Source organism: Erigeron canadensis, chromosome 3 (assembly GCF_010389155.1).
Source record: "Erigeron canadensis isolate Cc75 chromosome 3, C_canadensis_v1, whole genome shotgun sequence".
Classification (NCBI taxonomy): Eukaryota; Viridiplantae; Streptophyta; class Magnoliopsida; order Asterales; family Asteraceae; genus Erigeron; species Erigeron canadensis.
This window is the reverse complement of record NC_057763.1, coordinates 34,020,078-34,045,243: the sequence shown is the minus strand read 5'-3', so window position 1 is coordinate 34,045,243 and position 25,166 is coordinate 34,020,078. Positions and strand designations below refer to the sequence as shown.

Genomic DNA, 25,166 nt, shown 5'->3' with positions numbered 1-25,166 from the left:
TTTTGTAGGCTCAAATTAGAACACGGTTTGACAAATCAGTATGAATGTAAATGTTAGGAGAATTATTAGAAGAATATATCATTTTCCATTACATATATCATATATGGTGACATTTCTTTTTAGATTTCTTTTTTTTTAAAATATATTTTTGGGATTTGTTAGTGACAGCCTTTAAGGTTGTCAGTAAAAACTAATTGGGTGCATTAAAATTTGTACCTTGCTGTTAGGAAAATCAGGAGCCGGTTTTTAATATATAATGTACAAGTTTTTAAGCATGTAATAAGTTGTTAATGACAACCCTAAGGGTTGTCATTATCATTTTCCTATATTTTTTAATGTAATAAGGCCACAGCCAACCCAAGACACCATCCTTCCTCTTCCTTACTGCCACATCAGCTTTTCTCTATCCTAAATCACCTCTTCCTCAATCACTACCAACCCTACCTCTTGCTCACTTCTTCCTCAACTCTTTATATATATATAGAACAAAAAAAAAAAAAAATGTTTGGCCCCACACCTCCTTGCTTTCCCTCCGTCCTCCCCCTTCCACCCATCAACTCCCCTCCATCGACGACCCCCACGAAGCTTCGCTGCCATTGGTGTCCTCGTCGACACAATTGAGGAAGGGGCTCACAAAGAGCTGTTGGCTCAGGCCTAAGAAACCATGGATCTATGTCGATATTTTGTCTGACACAAGGAAACTGTTTCATATTATTTCAACAGCAAGTAAATAAGTTTTCTTTGTAATATAGTTAAATTACAGACGCTAGCAACAAAATTACAGACTGAAAGAAGAATCATTTTAAAGGACTACACGCTCAAATATTCAGGCATAATACGAGTATCGGTGGCAATTATATATATTTGAAATTAACCACTGTGTTCAGCGGTGGGCAATTTGGAAATTTTGAAATGACCAAGTATTCATAATTGGGAAGCATCGTAACAATTTTAATTTCTATTAATTGATTTCATTGTCTCTCTTGCATCCTTATGTATGGTATTCTATAGATGTAAGGAAAAAAAAAAAAGGTTCGTATCAACTCGATAGAGTCTCTTATGATCGACTACGTACACTTTCTTTTTTAAGCAGTACTAAAAATTAATGTTCACATGTAACATGTAACAACTCAATATTCTAGCTATACGTTGATATTGTTGATTAGAATAACATAATTATACGCAGATTACGTACGTACGTGAGATGAGATAAGAAAGTGTGTTATCTGGATTTATTATGTTAGCTTTTAACTTTATTATAAGAAAAACTTAATTGAAAGTGACAATTCAATTAACTTTTTAATTTAATAAGCCCATATCCATATATATTGACAGACATACTGCCTATCAATATCCTTGGCCTATTTATAACAACAAAAATATCTTCCATAATTTTATGAAACTTAAGACCACCACCCATGTCATCCCATACAAATAAGTTCTTGGATGATCTCAAGCCACCTCTCCTCGTCCCTCCGGTGGAAATTAACCATCTCGGCGAATACGATGAACATGTACCACTAGAGCGGCTTTCCGTTGACGAAATGCTAACCAAATACTGTGGTGAGTTCGGGTTTTGGCAATTCAAGCATTTTGTGCTCACATCTATTGGCTGGGCTCTTAATGCCTTCCACACAATGGTTATGATTTTTGCTGACCAGGAACCAGCTGCTTGGACATGTGATCAAGCAGCCGGTTGCGCTGACAAGAGTAGTGTTTGTGGGCTTGAGCCGGGTTCGTGGTGGTGGGATGGTGGTAAAGGACAGTCAACCGTTGCGGAGTGGGGACTGGTGTGTGCCCAAAAATATAAGGTTGGGTTGGTTCAGTCTTTGTTCTTTGGCGGATGCATGATTGGTTTTCGTTTCCTAGCTAATTAGGCAAGTTTCTATATATATATATATATATATATATATATATATATATATATATATATATATATATATATATATATATATATATATATATATATATCTCACGTACACATATTTTACACTACGCTTATTCATGATAGGATTCGGATTTTATATCAAATTCCCTTGTATTTTTTCATCTAGACCTAAAAACGATCACTACCAAACCAAAAATAACACCATATATACAGAATTTGCAACAAAACCATACCTTCTTGAAGAACACCATAGAACCGAACAAGAGATGGCTGATTTAACCCTCAAATAGCCATTAGATTTAAAATCAGAAGTGTTATATGATCAAGAAATTAAGTCACGTCATCCTGGAATTTGATTTTCGGTTGACCTTGAATTTTCAAAAAAAAAAACAATACTATATCCTCCCTAGATTTACCAAGCAAAGAACAGTTACATCTTTTCTCCCCGCCAGTGTCATAAAAGATTGTTTTCCATTTTCGGGATCAATTTTATGAACAAAATATATTTCTACCTACTAGTGTAATCTTTAGAAAAGAAAATCATTGATTAACTATAATTCAAGTAAAGTGCCATTTAGTAGTAGCCCAAGCAAAATAAAAGACTATATATTAAGTCAACTTAATTGGTTAAACATTGTACTTTAAGGTGAAGATTTCCTTAAGTTATTTCAACTTGATGGGTAAAGTTAAAAGGTCTCAACCATTGATTATAAATCAAGGGTCAAGATTCAAAGTTTATTATCAAATCTTAAGCCTTGATTTTTAATCGATGGTTACAATTCTCTTAACTTTACCCATCAAGTTAATACTAACCTGAGGGAATCCTCACCCGTACTTTAAAGCATATGAGGCGCGCACGTGGGCCATTGAGACTAGACTTCACATCAGCCTCATATCATTTCATACCTGTCACATTAAAATGCTCATTGAGTCTAGACTTCACATCAGCCTCATATCATTTCATACCTGTCACATTAAAATTGATCTTGTTATGGTTTCATCATGAGACCCGAATTAAACCATTTATTATACATTAGAGAAAAAGAAAGCAAATTTAAAAATCATATTATTTTGGCAGACCCCGAATCCAATTAGCATTCGTGGACGATGGACCTACAATCCGAAGTCTGAAAACGGAAAATAGGGGTGCTATAGGATCGATGACGAACTCAAACCGCATACCACGTAGCCGAGTAGTACCTCAACCCAAACTCTTAGAGCCTGTTTCTTTTTTCTAGTTATTGAGTACCGAGTGTACTATGTGGCTGAATGTATAAATAATAAGTACAAAATAGGTAAACGACGGTTATTTTTGTTTAATTAAATAAAAGATAAATACTCGTATAAAATTTGATTGAATGTATTAAGTTTTTAGTATTATTAAGTGCATCGAGTAAAAAAGAAACATGACCTTACTCTTGTCAAATTAAGTTGGGTACAATAAGTTCAAATTATCAAAATACCTAATAATTCATATACTGCATTTAAAGAGTTAAATAAAAATGATCTACTTTTAGTCGAGTTGTATTCAAGATATATGACCCACAAACGGCATCGATCTTTATCGGTTTAATTTCAATATTTATAAAAGAACGTATAAACAATTATATGGACTACAAGTATTTACTTGTAGAACTTCTTTTTTCCCCAACAAATGATATGAAAAGATGACCAATTAATATTATATATTGTGTATATATATATATATATATTGCATGGAGTCCACTTGATTAATTGCTTATATTTGTTTGACATAAAAATTAAGTACTGTTGACTCAAGTCGACGCAGTCTCTCTCACGATTAAGATTTACAAACAGGGTGTAACACATATAGACCGCATTTACAGTTGAATCAAACACGTTATGACCTCGATCCGGTTATTTTCATGATTATTATGTATGCATTAATTATTTGTCTTTTAAGTTTTGTCTCTATGTGTTTATCTGCATGTGATTATGTATATATGTATACACATGTATATATGATGTATATATTCATACTAGCTTGTATTTATTATATCATTTCTATGTGCGTGATTTTGTTAAACAAGCAGCGTGGTTTGGATAAGTGGTAAACACCCCGACCTCTGGAGGCAGAGGTCAGAGGTTAGATCTTCATCCCATGCAAAAGCCGGAGGTCCCTTTCTAGGTAGAACCAAGCAGCCTCCCTACCTAGGTAGAAGTTAGGTCTATCAACATCTTAACCTTCCCATACGCTATCAACTATCAAGGTATTGTGGCCCAAGCCCATGGAAGACGGCAATGGGCAGTTTCTTCTAAATGTTTGGGAAAGTATACAACCCAAGTTCAAAAACTATATATGCAATTTTAAATAAGTATATCGTGTGTATCTAGCTTGTATCTCTAGCATTTATGTTTAATATTACTAAAGAGAATGTAATCAATTGGGTATGATTTTGCAGGTGCCGGGATATTTGGTCACTTATCTGATTCAAAATTGGGTAGAAAAGGATCATTGGTGACTGTATGCATTCTGAACTCCATTTTTGGTCTATTAACATCCATCTCCCCTAACTATTGGACCTATGTCTTCCTCCGTCTACTCACCGGCCTTAGTACAAGTGGTGTGGGCCTATGCGCCTTTGTTCTTGCCACTGAACCCGTAGGCCCAAACAAACGTGGCATCGCCGGCATGTCTACTTTCTATTTTTTCTCCACCGGTATAGCCCTTTTATCTGGCATAGCTTATATATTCCAATCATGGCGGTCTCTTTATATTGCTTCTTCCATACCCTCCATTCTTTTTCTAGTTTTCATCCTGCCTTTTCTCTCTGAGTCACCTCGTTGGTACCTTGTTCGAGGTAAACCTGATCAAGCCATGAAGATCATGCATAGTATTGCCAAATCAAATGGAAAATGTATCCCAGAAAATGTCCATATTGCTCTAGATGAAGAAACCAGCAAGACTAATGATTACAAGGGTATTGAAATTGGAATAAACAATGACATATTAACAGGGTCGATGCTAGATGTAATCAAATCACCATTAACAAGAAAACGAATGTTTCTTGTGGCGGGAATCAACTTCTTAAGCTCAGTCGCATACTATGGACTGAGCTTAAACGTTGTGAACCTTAAAACAAGTCTCTATCTCAATGTGTTACTCAATGCCATTGCAGAGATGCCTGCATATCTTTTGACTGCAATCTTGATAGATAGGTTTGGGAGGAAACCGCTTGGCGTTGGAACACAATGGTTTAGCGGGGTCTTTTGCATTGTAGGCAGCTTGTTGGGAAGCCAAGGGATCTGGAAGACGGTGAGGATGGTATGTGGAGTTTTGGGCATATTTGGTATGGCCGGGACTTACAATTTGCTATTTATCTACGCGATGGAGTTGTTTCCAACGGTTGTCAGAAACGCAGCACTTGGATGTGCTACACAAATGGGACAATTAGGGGCAATTCTAGCGCCTTTCGTAGTCGTTATGGGTGGTGGTTTCCCTTTTCTAGTGTTTGGGGCATGTGCAATGGTGGGCGGGATTCTTATATTATACCTGCCCGAAACATTAAACAAGCCATTATACGACACCATGAACGGGATGGAGGATGGAGAGAATGAGTTCCCAGTAGTGAATGCATAAAAGGCAGGGGAATTAAGAACTATTGTAGCTAGGGATGATAAACAGAGTTGTAAAATCATCTTAATAAAAAAAATTTATGGTTTTCTTATTTAATGTTTCAATAGCTTAAACAAAGACAATAGTATCTTCACGCGCAAAATCTTCAAACAACGCAAATGCAAAAACTCACTTGCGAATAACAAAAATACGAATAATTTAACAATTCCCCCCCCCCCCCCCCCCTTCACACTGTTGTAAAACTTTTAAATTTGACCACATTTGTTGATGTAGAGAACTTATAAGTGCAAACAATAACAAACTTTTATGCATCTTTAAGAAGTGCGTATAAATGACTACCTAGGTGCACTGTTATAGTGTGTTATGTTTCAAAATATGGTTAATGGTGCTGAAATCATGATCCAAGATATATATAAACTTGAAGGTTAAGTGGGTATATAGCTCACAAGCTAAATGTAGAATGGTAAATACTTCATAACAATTTGTATACAAATTACAAATGGTTAGACTTTATAAAGTTATCTTATAAATTATGCATCATTGTATTATTACAGTTCATCAAATACAAACATTTCCACGCAAATTAAGCATCTGTATTATATTCATTCATAAAATATCTATATTTACATACAGATAATTCGAACAATAATAACATCGACTATTTATAAGGCATTACAAATTTACAATTATTTACAATTCCTACCGATAGATGCGTCTTTTGTGACTAGGCCCAGCATAATATGGGCCATCGATCTCTTCTTTGACTACCCAATCATATGTTCAACTTTTGTTGGGCCAAATTACTTTGGCTTATGGAGTGTTAGATGCTTAGTGCCTAAGTCCATGGGTTCCATCTGATATGAACAACTTCGGAGGATGATTGTTAAAAACTCAAGCATATCTATACTAAAAAGTTCGTATCTAACATTTTAAGTTTCAATATTTACTTCTCCAAAATGTCCCTTTGATCAATTATATATTTATCAAATACTCTTTCTCTCTTCTCAAAACTCAATTAATCATTTTTTTTCTCTCTCCTCCATAAATCATTTATTTCTCCAATTCATTCAAAATTTTTTATCTCACAAACCGTACATCGATAAATTATAAAAATTGTATGGGTGTTCTTAAAATTTTATGCTCTTTCATTAGAGTTGTCATTTGATATACTTTCGACGAATTTTAAATCCGATGGCGGAACCCGTACTATTAAGGCATTTGGATATCACACTTTATGACCTATCACCCCCACCATCTCACCGCCGCAACGCGCGGGTAGAAACTCTCGTATATATGAACGGGAAAGGATCCATCAAATTACGTTACCTAACTTGACTATTTTAACTTTGGATGAACTGTGAAGAGGAAAATGGACCAAAAGGAAAGCTTAAGTTATATCATTTAGTCTAACCAGGATAACTTTTTTTTTTTTTTTTTTTGAAAAAAAGCTTATCTAATACTTTTGGGCTAATATGATCTTTTATTTGTAATTTGTAATTCGCAAAGACGCAAACTGTTTACTAACATCAATTATACTAATGTTTATTGACATTAAATATTTGTTGTATGGTCTATCAATACAGTTTCAGATTCAACCTTTCATATATTTTAGTTACAACTAAAATAAATTAATGGGGTGACGCCGTATAACTGAATGTGGTAACCTATCACATCTCTTTTACGCGTTTGTAATATTTTACTGGTATAAATGTCCGAAATTATATTTTTACTCCATTTTTATATGTGGGCACAAGAGATATAATATATGACATAAACATCCTTTTTATTTTAAATAAAGATTTTATTAAGAAAGAAAAATGATAGTTTACTCTTTCTACAAAAGTGTTAAAATTTACAACCACCTTCAATCGAATTTTATGAACAAACTGCTTGTACATCTACAATGACGTCAAGATGTCTCCAACAATGACGTCTTGCTTGTCGTGTCAATTGTGTGAGTTCATGTCATATCAGCACTTTTAAACTAACACTTAATATAAAATACACCCATCTCAACCACGTCATTCTGTGTGTATTTTTGTTATTGACCAACACTCACAAGGGATCCACCTGGCCATCTCGATCAGCTCATCACCACCTTGTCCGACACTCACAACCAACACCATCAACCATTGAGATCGTGCCAACGGTGTCAGTTAATTGGTGACAGTGCATCAATACCAAACGGACGAGACTGTTGGCACGAGACTAATTAAGACTTATATTAATAAGTTAAATAACTGGGTTTTAATTATTGGAACCGAGATCATGTTGTTAAGATCTCGTTCTTGATCTTATGATCTTAGGTTTTATGATCTCAATCAAAAAAAATCTGTATAGGATCTATAAAACCGTAAGATCTGTATAAGATTTAAAATTATATTAGAGGATCATAGAATTTCATTATGTTTTCATCTAATTTGGCTTGAAATAGTTAATAAGAAAACTAATAATAAACTAACTTTGGTTATAGATGTTAGTATATTAATTAACTAGATTATTGTCTCGCGTAATATGCGAGAGAACATATTTTGTTAATGACATATTATCGTTTCATAATATCGTAAAATGACAAACATAAATAAAAGATGTTGAAAATGGATTAATTAGTATCATGATGCAAAAAATGTAAATTAGTATCTTGTTAAAATGAGGTATTTTTCATTTTTAAACAGCTGCTAAAATGAGTTAATTTACAAATAAACAAAGTTTTATTGAAGACTATTTCATTTACAATGAAAATTAAGATATGTCCTCTATATAGAGAAAATAAACATAAGATTTCATGATTTTATATTTTTATAAACAATTAGTAAAACTTAATATCAATGTATTAAGTGATAGTTTGCAAATAAAGATAACCAAAATTGTTTAGCTAAGTATAATTAAGTACTAAATATACGTTTGACTTTCTTTAAACTCTTGTAACTATATTAGTCATCTTATAAAATCTCTCACATAATTTAATACTTATACACACATAACGAAAATTTAATAAAATAAAATAATCTTACATAAATATCATACCATCATAGCAATATATAAGCACTACATTTACATCTAATATTCATTTGACTACCGCCTAAGCGAGCATATAAATACCATTTTTTTAGAAGATCTTTTTAAAAGGTATTAAACGTATATCAATTTTTCAATTAAATAATAGATATTTTTCACTTCTATTTAAGCATTCTATTTTAAAGTTTCTTTCTTAAGGTTTACCTTAAAACTTCTACTATTTGTCTTTATAATTACTTTTTAAAGAATTTTTAAAAGTAATTTTACATCGATATATTAAGATTTCTAGATTATGCATTTATAGTATTTCTTTAGAATTTTTGAATTTCGAATAGTACAAACAATTGTGTGGTAATCTTCTTTTAACATATCTCATAATTATCAAAAATTTCACAAAATCTATTTTACAAATGAACCCCAAACACCGATAAATAACTATTAATTATGTTATAATGAAAAAAAATTATGTTTATACCATGTATTAGGCGGGATAAGTTATTTTATAGTTTTAAAATAAAGAATTTTTAATATCTATATTTATTGAGATGATCTTATATAATAAAAAATAGATAGCTATCAAATTGCAATTAGTTCGAACGCCATAAGTCAATTGCGTATAATTTAGATAAATAAGGTTATACTTAGTCTAAACATATGGACTAATGTTGTGTTTACTACATTTGTCTATAAATCTGATATCAGTGGTGGAGCTACATGAAGGTCAAGAGTGACTATACTCCACGAAGTTTATAAGAAGAGTGACTTTTTTGTACATATTTTTACGTATTACAATAGTTTACCACTTAATTAAATTGTCACCCTACAAAACATATACCTAAAATCTCATACAACTCAACCCAACTTCTCTGAACTATAAAATAATATATAATCTTTTGTTCCTGGATCTTATAATTTAGTTTTACACTTTTAAAAATGTCACTGACATTTCGTTTATTTGATATGATACTAAATCTAGTAAGAAATTATGAATAAAGATAATTATGAATATTTTTTTTCGAACAATCAGTCTGTGTACGACATCAAAAAAAACCTCACCGTATAATGGTGAAGCCTTGCATGAATACTAGTTAATTATATTAATAAACTATTTGATAATGAATTAATTTTCCAAATTTCTTTCCTTACATTTAATTTAACAAAACATGGATTAACAAAAATACTGAAGATGATAAATAAAATTTTAAAGCTAGTCTTATGAAATTGAACCCTTCTTCATTTGGTAACCAACTAAGTAAAAATAAAGACCAAAAGCTTAAATAAAATTTTAAAGCTAATCTTATGAAATTGAACAACCCCTTCTCATTTGGTAACCGGCTAAGTAAAAACAAAGACCAAAAGCTTGGCTTTTATATAGGCGTTATAGTTTTTTGATTATGGTAAGTCAAAGCCCAATACAATATATGATAAAACTTTCAAAATTGTTAACAATCTAATATTTTATGGACCAATCATTATGGAATCGTCACATATTGGATTACGTTACGCTATCGGTTATACTATAGAGTTGATTGATTTTTTAATTTTAATATTATTAAAAGTATAAATGTAAGAATGATATATTTAGTCTAATCATATTAAGTATATGTATTAATATTGTCATTTAATAAAGATGAAATAATTAAATTTGATCTAATGGTTATAAATCAAAGATAGATATCATCTAAGGTTTCTATATGTTTGTAAATAAATTTAAAACTTTGTTATATATATATATATATATCGGTAGATATGTCTATATATATATATATATAGGTAGATATGTCTTTTAAATTAGATATTAATGATGAAAAATGACCAAAAGTATAAATTAATGATGAAGAACAAAAAAAAATGTAAATTGATGAGTGAGACTAATGTTATATTTACTTAAAAATTAATTAGGTAATAATATTATTATTTTGATCAAAAGGTTATAAAGTGTAATTAATGATGAAAAACAAAAAAGTGTAAATTATTAGTAGAAAACAAAAAAATGTAAATTATTGGTAGAAAACAAAAAAGTTTAAATTAATGAAAATGACTAATGTTGTATTTACCTAATAATAATTTAGGTAATAATACCATTATTTTGATCTAAAAGTTATAAATCAAAATTGGAATTCATCTAAGGGATTCTATTTGTTTATGAATGAATTTAGAACCTTGTTATATGTAGATTGGTAGATAAATCACATTTATGCTAAATTTGGCTATAAATGTTAGAGTAGTATGTTAATCAATAAAACGAACTCATCCATTAGATCATCATCATCGGATTAGGGAATCGGGGAGGTTAATTTGAATAACTAGAACTTTGATTTAAGCATAAAATCGTAGTGGTTTCATTAGACACTACTGCATCCAATCTCCGAACACCTAATCTAATTATATATGTTCACATTAATTCTATTCGTGCTAAGATTTAATTAACCCAAAAATCACTATAAATGATTAACTAATTTAAATCAATAAACATCAATATACATGTAAAAACGTGAAATATTACCAACAATTAGTATATGTTAGCCTCACCAATCATGCAACGTCTGGCCCAATTATGAATTATGCTAACAAAGTCTTTGTGGACAATGAGTCAATGATACGTATGTGCCACGATGATAATTTTTGGATACACATTGAGATCGATTATTACAAAAAAAAAAAAAAATACATCATAAACAGCCACCAAATAAGAGACTTTCGAATATTTGTACAGACAAAGGTCCAATCCAAGTTGTAGACAATGTGAGCAAATTGCAAGAAACGATCAAACGAATTATTGGTGGCATTGACAAGGATATATATATGTAGTATATATTATAGATTTATACAGATAGATTTCAGATTATACAAAAGAATTAGTACGAAGGATAACATTTTTGCTAGTGATCGATATCCTTGATGATATGTGGAATGGGTGGTCCCATGCAGGGTGGAATGGATTTAACTAGTTACGTTACCCGGGCTTCGCCCCGGGAGACATAACGTTGTTTTCGAAAACCTTATACACACGGAAGATAGACTCGTTTGTTTTTTTGTTTAAACGCATGTCCGAAAAATATATATGTTTAATTGAAAAAAATGTGGCAAAACCGGGGGGGGGGGGGGGGGGAATGAAAACATACTAAAACTATACTATTATATGTGGAAAAAAAATGGAATATATCATATAAATCAATGTAGAAATTGTACAAAATAGAAAGACAGATAAACGCGGATACCATATTAACTTTGTACAATATATTGTAAAAAGCCAAAAACAACTTAAAGAACGACAACTTTAGTTAAAAGTATAAAGCAAAAGTAAAAACGTAAAACAAATAAACAAACTCATTTGAGTAAAATGGACATGATTTGCATTAGCTTTTTGTAACTCTCATCTTACACTAAAATACCATCTAACAATCGTTAACACCCATTTGAGAAAAAAGACTTAACTCTTAATTAGAAAAAAGGACCTCATTTTTATCCGTTATTGTTACCCGTTAGAAACTCAAAAAGAAATGAACAGCCGTTAAAAAAGAGGACTACTATTGCAATATATTAAACGACAGAGACTAATAATGCTGACAAATTTGTTAAAAATTCAAACAAAAGGTAACGATCGTTAAAAAAGAGGAATGTTATTGCAAACTATTAAACAACAGGGACTGGTGTTGCTGAAAAACATGGACACACAGATTTCAAGTAACGCTATTTTGTCCCCGGGAGACATTACGTAACATGTAAACATGTGCAAAATTATATAAAATGAATTTTTCATGGCAAAAGTTAAAAAGTGAAAAGTTATGTGATAAAAAGTAAAGAAAATGAAACGTTGGTGGCTGAAGTTGAAAAATTAAAAGTATAAAAAGTAAATAAAACAAAACTTTTGTTTGGAAAGTAGAGGAAATAAAAGTGATGTGACAAAAAGTAAAAGGACAAAACTTCGTAAATTTGTGTGATAATAAATAAAGAGAATGAAACTTTCGTGACAAAAGTTAGAAAAAACGAAAGTTTAAAAAGTAAATAACACAAAAATTTCGTGCAAGAAATAAAAGAAATAAAAGTTATGTGACAAAAAGTAAAAATTTAAAAGTTTCTGTGATAAAAAGTAAAAATAATGAATTTTCGTGACAGAAATTAGAAAAACAAAAGTTTAAAAACTAAATAAAACAAAGCTTTCGTGCCAAAAGTAAAAGAAATTAAATTTATGTGACAAAAAAGTTAAAAGTTAAAAATTTCCGTCATAAAAAGTTAAAAAAAAATGAAACTTTCGTAGTAAAAGTTAGAAAAGCATATGTTTAAAAACTAAATAAAACAAAAACTTCGTGCTAAAAGTAAAAGAAACTAAAGTTATGTAACAAAAGTTGAAAGATTAAAGTTATGTGGCAAAGATTAAGAAATCTAAAGTTAAAAGGTTAAAGTTAGCTGATAGGGACCATTGTTGTAACAAATGTAACGACATGGACTAATGGACTATAACTGCAAGAAAAACTTAATATCCTTTAGTTGATGAGGACCATTGCTGCAACAAATTTAACAACAGGGACTAAAAGTGTTGAAACTGTGTGACGCACGAAAAAAGATGCATGGTTTTTAGTATATATAGTAATATTATTATTTTTTAACTTAAAACTTTGGGTTCTATATTTCCTTCTATGTATCATAATATTATTTCAAAAAAAATCTGTTATTTTCATTTTAAAAGTATTTTATTTACATCAAAATTTAAATCCAAGACTTTTAAATTAAGTTATTTCAAATATCAACCCTTCAAGTTGTATCCCAGCATTTCAAGTTAACTGGAGACTCTTTGGCCTACATGTCACATGGTTTTAATTATTGTGATTACATTTATCGAATACAGTTTTGCTATGTTAGTTTAAATATTTGGTTGAATCCACAACTGTTTTTTAAAACCACCTCAACTTAGATAAATTTGATAAAAAATTAACCACATAAAAAATATATTTATTTAAAAATAATACCACAATCTCGTTAAAATATTCACAATATCAAATGTAGATTTATATTTATATCTTAACTGAAAAAGTAGTTACCAAACTTATTTAACATAATCTCAAACTTAACCCTGAAAATACCCAAACCTTTATTTTCACCCAAACCATCACATTTAATTAAATTTTCATTAAATAAAAAATAAAAAATCTTGAATGTATTAAAATTTTAACAAATATCATTATATATATATAAATTATTCTTTTAAACAATTGTTTTGGTCAATTAGGAACCAAAAATGGTTTGGTTATCATCTTTACATTAACTAATACGCTACCCGTGTAATGCGGCCATGGTGAACACGACGACGGTTTGGCGGTGGCGGCGACTACTAGTGGTGCCGCTAGCGTCGAGTGGTGTATGTTGATATAAAAAAAATTGATTTAAATTTGACAGTGAAGATATTTTAGAAGCTAAAAGTTTAACTGTAAATTCACTAAGACGAAAGTGAGTAATTTCTTATAAGTAATTTTTAAAATGGTGGGAATTGTTAAGGGCAATTCGATCATTTTTAGTATCTTATTTTTCTTTTTTGTTCAACTATGTTCAAACAAGAAAAGGTTTAGAATTTTCATAAGATTGTATAGATTAACACCTAATATTGTCTTAGAAAACTTTTCTACCATTTAGGTATAAAATGGAAGCAGTCTCTCTATTTAAGTAAAGATAAGGTGTGACTACGTACATCTTAACTTTCCCCATACATCGTTGAGGTATTGGAGCCTAAAAACCTACAGAATACGGCACTGAGCAGTTTCTTTTATTGTCTTAAAAAACTTTTCCACAAGAAATGACATCAATCCTTTCCTATATATATATATATAACTAAAACCACATTGTACATCGTATCAACTTACGACCACCCATGTCATCCCATACAAAGGTGTTGGATGACCTCCAGCAACCTCTCCTCCTTCCAGTAGAAGCCTACATCACCACGGAACATGATCAACCACCGATCGAGCTGCTCTCAGTTGATGAAATGTTAACAAAATACTGCGATGAGTTTGGAATTTGGCAATTCAGGCATTTTGTTCTCACATGTATGGCATGGGCACTTGATGCCTTCCATACCATGGTTATGATATTTTCTGACCGTGAACCTGGTTGGATATGTGAACCTGGTTTCACATGTGCATGGGATGGGTCAGGCAAGCAGGGTGTCTGTGGGCTTCAGCCAGGTTCGTGGCAGTGGGAGGGCGGTAAAGCAAGTTCAACTGTAGCTGAGTGGGGACTCGTGTGTGAACAAAAATACAAGGTTGGGTTGGTTCAAGCTTTATTCTTTGTTGGCTCTATGATAGGTATAATACATCCATTCTTTCCAATTAAATATCTTAATTTGACTTTTTAAGTCATTTTTCAACTTTGACCCGTAAATACTTATGTTTGTGTTATATAAAATTCGATCTTAAATATATGAACTGATTGACTTTTATATAATGTTTTCATTTATATAACTATTTATGAAATAATATATACGGGGTAAGCAAAGATATTTATGCTCAAAGTTGAAAAAATAAAACTAAAAAAGTCAAACTATCACACTACCAAGATTATATCTTTAATCATTTTTGGTTTTGAATTGTTGAGTGTATATTTTGTTCATAATGAGTCTTAATTAAACCTATGATTATTTGAATCTAGGTTGATTTTATTATGCAGGTTCAGGAATATTTGGTCATCTATCCGATTCAAAATTTGGAAGAAAAGGGGCACTCATGATAGTATGTGTTCTGAACGTTATTTTTGCCCTGTTGACATCAGTATCACCCAACTACTGGACTTATGTCCTCCTCCGTTTGTTAAACGGGTTCAGTAGCGGTGGAGTCGGCGTTTGTGCCTTCGTTCTTGCTACTGAACCCGTTGGCCCAAGTAAGCGTGGTATTGCTGGCATGTCCACCTTCTACTTTTTCTCGGGCGGAATAGCGCTTCTCTCTGGCATAGCTTACATTTTCCAATCATGGCGCTCTCTATACGTTGCTTCTTCCATACCTTCAATCCTCTTCCTTATCTTCATCCTCCCCTTCATTTCCGAGTCTCCTCGTTGGTACCTTGTACAAGGCAAAACCGAACAAGCCATGAATATCATGCGCAATATCGCCAAAGCTAATGGTAAACAACCCCTCCCTGATAATGTCTACATTTTTCTAGATGAAGAAGCTAAGAGTACAACTAATCATAAAGAAATGAAAAACGAAACAAAAGAAAACGTTACATGGTCAGTCCTCGACGTAATTAAGTCCCCATTAATGAGAAAGCGTTTGTTTCTTCTTATGATAATCAACTTTACATGTTCTGTTGTGTACTATGGGCTAAACTTAAACGTCGTAAACCTTAAAACCAATCTCAACCTCAACGTGCTACTCAATTCCGCGGCAGAAATGCCAGCGTATCTTTTGACAGCGATCTTGATAGATAGGCTTGGGAGGAAGCCACTAGGCGTCGGAACCCAGTGGTTCAGCGGGATGTTCTGCATTATAGGCAGCGTAATGGGAATCCAAGGGAGTTGGAAAGTAGTGAGGATGGCTTGTGGAGTATTAGGAATTTTTGGGATGGCTGGGACTTATAACTTGTTATATATATATGCAATGGAGTTATTTCCAACAGTAGTCAGAAACACAGCCCTTGGTTGCTCGAGGCAAGTCGGACAGTTAGGTAACATACTCGTACCATTTGTGGTGGTTATGGATGGCGGCATTCCCTTTATGGTGTTTGGGGCTTGCGGAATACTTGGAGGAATTCTTATGTTTTCATTACCAGAAACATTAAACAAACCATTGTACGACACCATAAGTGGATCAATCTATGACGAAGAAAACAAGTTGTCATCTATCGATGCTTGAATAAACTTAAAACGTACGTGCAAAATGTAAAAAAATACCACAAAGATTTTAGTAATTAATTCCTATATGTACCTGTTTCTTGAGATTTTCTGTATAAAAAATTTCATCATACTGCAATTGTAAAAGTTATGTACCTAGCAGGTAGCAGCCAAAAGCAAGATTTCTTGTAGTGCCTATTCTAGTTGCTCTTCCATTTTCTTCTAAAAAGCTAGATGGTTGATACCTCAACAAAGCACAAATTTGACTTCAAACGAACTGAACATAAACACTCCGATACATCCTCCAAATAGCAAAATACAGGACCAATATTAATAGCAGACCTGGCCAGCTTCAGTTTTTTTTTTTTTTTTTTAATTTTTAATTAAGCCGATACAGATAATATGTAAAACACAATGATACAAGCATGGTATGATACAAGGGTATTGAAGCATCCAAAGAATACTATTCGATAACCCACTGTGAACAATCATGATTCTTAACTACAATACTTGACATTGTAATGTATGGCAGAAACTACAATTTGCAATTGAACGACCTCAGTAACATGACCAAAAACACATTATAATCCAAAATTAAATTAACCAACAATTCTAGCAAGTGAAGGAAGAAAATCGACGATATAATTAACACAAAGCTGAAGTCTGCATTAAGCTACAAAATTAAGCTTTGATGTTAAGAGCTTGCTCAAAATAAGGAACATCTTTAGGTTCGACACCTACATAAGCTTCAATTCCATTACCTCCCACATCATCCATCAGATAAAATACATTTTTTGCAATAGCCCTACCACGGTTGACCCATATGGGCTTTCCAAAACCAAAGTCAAGTTGGTAGTAAGGGAACTTACACCAACTGGTTAAGCCGATTTTAGTTGCGGTAGGAGGAATAGTAGTCTTGTATGATGAGTTTTTAACAACCATTGTCTGCAGTTGCTCGTTATCATGTCTTACCTTTGAGTAGCTATCCATGAAATCTTTGACAGATTTTCTTACAACACGTGCCAATGATTCAACAGTTTCAATGTTTGTTTCGCATTTTGCTGCTAACGACGAAGAAAGATTCCCACAAGAATCACTGGGTATTAAAGATGTGGATTTTCCCCTCAGGTTGATTGCCCAAAGAAGAACACAACATCTTGGAGGATAACCCCCATTCGTTCGTTGGTCAATCTCAATTAAAGCCTTCCAAATTAGCGCCGACACCATCTGGACCTTTGAAAAACATTGCCGGTCGTTACCAACGATCATCTTGTCTCTTAAATACGATATCTCACTTTCGCTGAATGAAAGTTTCTTAGTAACAAACGTGCTTCTATACATGTTATCACCACTTTTTGTCCTTGGAAAAAATATAGGGGTAGTTGACCCACGAGCAGGAAAGAATGTGGCTGAGTTGAAACCCGACCCATGAGGGAGTTCTTCTCCTCGGCTTATAGCAGCCCACTCATTCAAGAATATAAACAGAGTAGCGGTATCGCCAACCCTATGTGAAATGCTTACACCAAGTGCCATCCCTCCATGCTCAAATGTGGTCACCTGAATCGAAAGTAAAGGGTCAGTGACTTGATCAAGGGCCCCAAGTGCAGATGGAATGAATTCATCAACCAACCTTAGATTTACTTCCGAACCAACAATGTCTTCATATTTGATGCTTGTCACTTTAGCATGTATCAACTCAACACCTTGGTCAAGACACTCGATGACACGATCTTCTTCATGATATCTACCAGCCAGAGGGTAGAACCGTGGCAACGTTTTCTCAAGGGATTTTTCGAGTTTGGAAACGAAGTTCGGATTGTCCTTGATATCTACCGAGTAGAAGAAAACAACACTTATATTGAAGGACGGAGCACAGTCATCAATGAAGCCTAACTTGTAGTGATGGAATGTTAAAGGAGTTGGAGTGGCCGGCTTTACAAACTTTGTTGATTGTTTCTGGATATCCATTGTACTAAATCTTTCAAGCTAATACTAGATTGAATGAGTCAAGCATGACCTATATAACGTATGACCTGTAGGTCTCAAATCTCAATGTTTGGCTACAATAAAAATGAAAGCGACCCAAATTATTGCTCGTCCAAATCACTAAATTATATCATTTAAAATTCTCAATTATGGCCGGTTTAGGTGGGGAAACACAAACAATTAAGGTTTGATTGCTTATTTTCTATATATTTGTTAATTTTCCTTGAAATACTTGCATGTTAAAAGAATAATTTAACAAAAATTTCCAAAACATTTTCAGGATATTATAAAGACGTCTAATGCGGGATATAACGTACATACTACTCTATCTTGGGTAATCTTATGCCTATTAAATACGGAGTACTATCTAAAGAGCTTATTGCACAAAAGCCTTTTAGCAAGTCTCCATCTAAACGGCCCCATTAGTTTTATTAGACAATTATTGATTATCAATAGGGCTTATTAAAAGAAAATAAAGAAAAAGATTGGACAGGGAAAGAAAGGATAGAAAATTACATAAGCATTAGAAAAGAAAGTTGAGAGTTGAATGTCCTCTCTTGAGTTAGACAAGAAAGAAAAAAAAGGATAAAAAAATACAATTTTACATTTATAGCCTTGTAGTAATTAACAATTTATATAAGTTTGAGGGTATAATAATAAATTTACCATTTTTCTTTTCAAATCTTGCCAAAAGTGGTAAGTTTTGGGATCAAAACGCCCTCTTTTTTCCTTTCTTTCCCTTCATTTTCTTCTAAAACAAAAACTCAAAAATACAATAACTAAAAGTTTTTTACCTTTTTTTCTTATCTTTTCAAAATAAAACCCAAGAATGGAGCCCTAGTTTGAGTTACATAACTTTCTAAAGAAGATTAGAAGAAGCAGGGGAAATGGCGGTACCTGAGAGCTGAGATTGGTGGCTCCAACAAATTGAAGGCGGCGGTGGCTAACGACATAGATCCTACGTATATCAAGGATTGTTTGCGGCTTAACTTATGTGTCTAATCTGAGAGGAAGTGGACTAATATTTTAATTCATATTTTAGTCAAGCCCATCCTTTATGAGAAAGAAAAACCAATAGCTAATGGGCTTCTCCCATCACATGAATTTTCTAATTCTAATTAATAAAAATCTTTGGAGATCAATTGATTATTTATTATACATTAAACGTAAAAAGGTCCATAATTTGAATTGAAACAATCACCAGAACTTTTATATTAAGGATAACTAAAATAAAAATGAATTTTACACGATTTCACAAAATTAACAATATTTTTTACAAGCTTTATTTTTAGAAAACACCACTTGTTAATAACTTATTATAAGTAATATAAGTAATAAAAGTTGAAGACTTGAAAAAGAAAAAAAACAAAGAGACAATTTTATTGATCAGAAAAACGATCAATTAAATAAGCTTACAATATGTTTTGTATCTATAAAATTGTCTTATATATTAGACTTAGAATTAAATTCTAACATTCGGTTTATAGATACAAAACATATTGTAACCTTATTTAATTGATCGTTTTCTCATCAATAAAATTGCCTCTTTGTTTTTTTCTTTTTCAAGTCTTCAAGTTTTATTACTTATAATAAGTTATTAACATGAAGACTTCAAAAATTTGAGTTTACGATCCGAAATCACAAGGCTATATGTCATCATCCACTATGCTTACAAGTTCTGAATTTGATGTGATTGTAAAAATTTGAGGTAAATCCAAAACTCTAACTAAACGTATATTATATTTATCATTACTGTTTATTATAATTTAGCTTCGATCATCGGTTTACCTTAACCACAATTTAATTCATACTTAAAAATCATGTATGTAACATATTCAAATTTTTTTATATACCATTTATATAGTTATCATATATCGTACGGATATTAAGGCTAAGTATATATATATATATATATATACTCAGGGGCGGTATTAAAGGGGGGCAAGGGGGTCCAATGCCCCCCTCCAAATTTAAATTTTGTCATGTATTTTTAAATTTTTCATAAATTTAAAAAAAAAATTATATAGGTTTTTGACATTTTGCCCCTTTTTATATTTATTTTTCATTTAAGTTTACTCCCATTAAATTTTTTTTCTGATACCGCCTCTGTATATACTTGGCCTGGTTAGATGGTTAGCGTGAGGTTTATTGGAGATGTATGTATCTCATGGTAGTCTTCAAGGATTCAAGGTGCAACATTATCCCTTTGACTCTGACACATTTTACCATCTACTCTTTACACAATAGGCCTTTGCTTCCTAATTTGACCACATGAGCTTACAATAGTAAACGCAACAAGTATATTTTCCTAGTTATAAATCAAGTCGAAAACACCAAGACAGTAGACACTTGAAACAAATATGTCTTTATTTTCAACAAATAAGCACAAATGTGACTTCAAACTATTTGGACATAAACACGTGCTGCAGTAGTACATCTTCCAAATATATAGCAAAATACAATAATACCAATATTGTAGAACTGGCTTCATCAGATTCTTATTTTCTTATTTATTCTAGACAACATAGATAATGTGTAAAGCACAAATATTTTTAATTAAGTTGCAAAACTAATAAGCTTTGATGTTGAGTAGAGCTTCTTCGAAATAAGGAACATCTTTAGTTTCAACACCTACATAAGCTTCAACTCCATTACCTCCGGCATCATCCATCAGATATACTACATTTTTTCCAATAGCCCGACCACGGTTGACCCAAATGGGCTTCCCAAAACCAAAGTCAAGTTGGTAGTAAGGGAACTTACACCAGCTGGTTAAGCGGATCACGGTTGAATTAGGAGGAATAACAGCAGCATCTGAACGGGACTTGATAACCATTTTCTGAACTTGCTCTTTATCATCTCTTACCTTTGAGTAACTATCCATGAAACCCTTGACAGAATTTCTAACAAGACGTGCCAACGATTCGACAGTTTCATCGTTAGTTTCGCATTTTGCTGATACTGCTGTAGAAAGATTCCCACAAGAATCACTAGGTATTAAAGATGTGGATTTTCCCCTCAAGTTGATTGCCCAAAGAAGAACAGAACATCTTGGAGGATATTCCCCATTTGTTCTTTGGTCCATGTCACTTAAGGCCTTCCATATAAAAGCCGACACCAACTGGACCTTTGAGAAATATTGCTGGTGCTCGCTTCCAACAACCATCACCTTGTCTTTTAAATTGGAAATCTCACTTTCACTGAATGAAAGTTTCTTAGTTACATACTTGTTTCTATACAAGTTATCACTACTTTTTGTTCTTGGAAATAGTTTAGGGGTACTTGACCCACGAGCGGGAAAGAATGAGGCTGTGTTGAAGCCCGACCCAGGAGGGAAGTCAGTTTGACTTTCTCCTCGAGTTATAGCAGCCCATTCGTTCAAGAATATGAACAGGGTAGCGGTATCACCAACCCTATGTGAAATACTAACACCAAGTGCCACCCCTCCTCCAGACTCAAATGTGGTCACCTGAATCGAAAGTAACGGGTCAGTTACTTGGTCAACAGCCCCAAGTGGAGACGGAATGAGCTGGTCAACCAGCTTTAAGTTTTCTTCCGAGCCAACAATCTCTTCATATTTAACGTTGGTCACTTTGGCATGTATGAACTCAACACCTTGGTCAAGACACTCGATGACACGATCTGCAGCTTCAAGATATCTACCAGCAAGAGGGTAGAATCGTGGCAACGTTTTCTCGAGAGATTTTTCGAGGTGGGAAACAAAGTTTGGATTATTGGTATCTGCAGCGTAGAAGAAAACAACGCTGATATTGAAGGGAGGAGCACACTCATCAATGAGGCCTAACTTGTGGTGATGGAGTGTTGGAGGAGTTTGAGTGGCGGGCTTTATAAACTTTGTTGATTGTTTCTGGATATCCATTCTACTCATACTAATGATCGAGCTGGTTGCCTATACGTACATATATATATATATAGAAATATATATAATGTATCACTTGTAGGTCTTAAAGTTTCCCTATTATTATAGATTGAAAGCCACCCAATTTAATGCCTGTAGATTTCATTCAATTATATCTTCCTAATTTTGGCTGGTTTAGGTGGAGAAATGAATGACTTTTTCCTTTTTAAGTAAGAAGTTGTATCATTGTACTGTATATATTTATACACAAGAAAGATGTTAGTGATAAGATGGATATTTGTACTTATTCCTATGGGATACAAGAAAGAAGATATTTTTATTTTTTTTGTATTTAATACATGGGAAATGTAAAGGCTTTATTTAACGTGCATAAAAAATCTTGTACGTTTCATATTAAAAGTCTGCCCCTGATTTATATGGTAAATGTACAAACAATTTATGCACCTTAAACACAGCCCTAAGGACTGTATTTAGCAAACCCCTTAATATATTTCTAGATCAAGTGTTCGTAAAATGGTTGTTTGAAGGTATTTTGTCATGGAGATAACAATATATTTGTTAAGATGAACATTAATATGTAAAATCGATTAGGTGATAAAAAAAAAAGTAAAACTAACTACCACAAATCAATGGTAGATATAGAAATAAAAATAAAGAGCTAGAATACGATCGCTCATTTTTTCATATTAATAAGGTTACAAAATGAATATGTAACAAAAGAGATAACATAGGGCCTAATATGAAAAATAGTTTTTTGAAAATAAAGAAAAAGTAATTATGACATCATAAATTTGTAGAAAATAGCTTAAGATAAAATGTTAGCATGACATATAGGAAAAAAAGTTCTAGAAACAATTTTGTTTTATTTATATAAGAGATTATATACAAGTCATAAACTGCATTTATCATTTATCATTATGTTATTATACTTTGAAGTATATATTTAAGACACTCGATGACATGATCTTCTTCCAGATATCTTCCAGCAAGAGGGTAGAATCGTATTAACGTTTTCTCGAGAGATTTTTCGAGGTGGGAAACAAAGTTCAGGTGATTGTCATTACTATCTGCAGAGTAGAAGAAAACAACGACGTTTATATTGAAGGGAGGAGCAGACTCATCAATGAAGCCTATCTTGTAATGATGGAGTGTTGGAGGAGTTTGAGTGGCCGGTTTTATAAATTTTGTTGATTGTTTCTGGATATCCATTCTACTAATACTACAACTCTATTGAGTAAGTTGCCTATATACGAGTATATAATGTTTCACCGGTAGGTCTTAAAAGTTTTAGATAAAATAAAGAATAAAAGCGACCCATATATATTGTTTTTGTGGAAATTATATCATCTTAATTATGGTAGGTTTAGGGGTAGAAATTATCGCGGTAGCCGACTTTTTTAAATGGGAATCTGACTTCTTTTTTTTTTTTCCTTTAATTTTTATTTAGAAGCTAGCATCATCATGTGTTGTAGATTCTATATACAAGAAAAACGATGTTAGTGATAAGTTGGATGTTTTTTTGTTTTCTCGTATATATTTCTAGATTATTAAATGTTAGGAAGATGGTATGTCTTATTATATATAATTATTGTTTTCGGTGCGTTAATTTTTTTTGAATTTTTATCCATTAGATTAAATTTATATTTGATCTCAGCCTTATAAATTCTCCCAATTAAAATGGCTGATTAGTAAACGCAATATAAAATACAACAACTAAAACCCCTTTTTTTTGCCATCTATTTTGTTACTGAATTTAAAGTCTGTTGTTGACCTACCACGAAATCAGGAATTATAAACGGGGATATTGATTTCTACACAGTATTTTATGGTTTCTCCACCATCAAAAGTTTATTATGGGTGGGTTAATCAAAGAAGTATTATGGATCTTACAACTTAGAAATCATTCATCTCACATTCTCACATGATCTGCTTCTAGACTATTATAAGTTCAAGAGAGGACGATGGTAAGTAGGGTGCTTTTAATCTATCCAAATAAGGTAAGCACAAATCCTAACTAAATTGTTCATTTGTTTCTATGTCAGTAGCAATAGATTATTAAAATTGAAGACAATGGATTAGTTTGTTTCCAATACACAAATTGTATGTATGTATGTATGTGAAATTTTTTCTTTCCTGGATTTGCAATGAGACAAGATAAAATATGTATATGCTTTTTTAATATAAAGATGAACAACATGTGTTTGATGAAATTCCTCAATTAATATATCATCATTGTTTTTAGGGACTAGGTTATATGTTGCTTTTATCAAAATAAAATAAAAATTTTCTTTGGTTCACATGGGTCAAGAATGGTATAAAAAAGTTGGATGTTTCGGATGCATATGTAGTAATACAAAAGAGTGGGTTTCAGTTTAGGGCCTTTAGGCTATCCCCGGAAGAGTGGCTTTTATATATGGTGATGACGGTTAATGAGCCAATGGAATTTATCAACTCTCGAGTAGCTCACTTATAAAGCTGAATAGTAGCATTTTGATAGATAATATCGAAGAATAAATATGCTTGAAACTTCTGAATATGTTCATATCTTGTCGATGGTTTTTAAGTATACATGTGTACTCAATGCAGATATCTTTCAAAGTTTGGCAATCAGGCCTGAACTCATACAAGCGCATTCCTAAAGTGTACCCAGCAGTATTATGTTAATTGGACAAAAGAAATCACGTACAAAGGCTAGGGACCATACAACCTATAAATCCTTCATCTAATCATCTCACATGGTCCGCATGTATTCTTCATTATTATATGTTCAAGAGATAATGATGTGTAAGTTGAATTTTTTAATCTCTCTATTTCTTGTATGTAATATTGAATGTATTCATTACATTAATAACAATGTTGTTTCTTGTATGTTATGTATTAGTTAATTAATAATAATGATAATGATGTTCATGTTTATTGATTTTTTACCTTGGGAGGCAAAGCTAATCTCGTGATATTTGTGCTATGTATACAA

At 32.4% G+C, this 25,166-nt stretch overlaps 4 protein-coding genes and 1 long non-coding RNA gene across 5 annotated transcripts; 3 read left to right on the top strand and 2 right to left on the bottom strand.

Annotated features, from left to right (window-relative positions):
• Positions 1-1,418: 1,418 nt before the first annotated feature.
• LOC122591971 (organic cation/carnitine transporter 4-like) lies at positions 1,419-5,489 on the top strand. The gene is made up of 2 exons (XM_043764190.1): positions 1,419-1,734; positions 4,312-5,489. Exons 1-2 carry the CDS (start codon positions 1,419-1,421, stop codon positions 5,487-5,489), a joined length of 1,494 nt encoding a protein of 497 aa, XP_043620125.1.
• Positions 5,490-14,363: 8,874 nt separating this feature from the next.
• LOC122594143 (organic cation/carnitine transporter 4-like) lies at positions 14,364-16,485 on the top strand. Its single transcript, XM_043766616.1, has 2 exons — positions 14,364-14,806; positions 15,168-16,485. The coding sequence occupies exons 1-2, from the start codon at positions 14,371-14,373 to the stop codon at positions 16,346-16,348; spliced, it is 1,617 nt and encodes a 538-aa protein (XP_043622551.1). The 5' UTR covers positions 14,364-14,370; the 3' UTR covers positions 16,349-16,485.
• A 367-nt stretch (positions 16,486-16,852) lies between these two features.
• On the bottom strand, positions 16,853-19,289 carry LOC122594301 (pelargonidin 3-O-(6-caffeoylglucoside) 5-O-(6-O-malonylglucoside) 4'''-malonyltransferase-like). The gene is made up of 2 exons (XM_043766777.1): positions 19,210-19,289; positions 16,853-18,386 (listed from the first exon to the last, which is right to left on the bottom strand). Exon 2 carries the CDS (start codon positions 18,292-18,294, stop codon positions 17,008-17,010), a length of 1,287 nt encoding a protein of 428 aa, XP_043622712.1. The 5' UTR covers positions 18,295-18,386; positions 19,210-19,289; the 3' UTR covers positions 16,853-17,007.
• Positions 19,290-20,881: 1,592 nt separating this feature from the next.
• On the bottom strand, positions 20,882-22,192 carry LOC122591970 (pelargonidin 3-O-(6-caffeoylglucoside) 5-O-(6-O-malonylglucoside) 4'''-malonyltransferase-like). Its single transcript, XM_043764189.1, has one exon. The coding sequence runs from the start codon at positions 22,190-22,192 to the stop codon at positions 20,882-20,884; it is 1,311 nt and encodes a 436-aa protein (XP_043620124.1).
• Positions 22,193-23,905: 1,713 nt separating this feature from the next.
• Positions 23,906-25,108, top strand: LOC122594444. The gene is made up of 2 exons (XR_006323003.1): positions 23,906-24,189; positions 24,779-25,108. It is a non-coding gene; the product is annotated as an uncharacterized LOC122594444 (long non-coding RNA).
• The last annotated feature ends 58 nt before the right edge of the window (positions 25,109-25,166 follow it).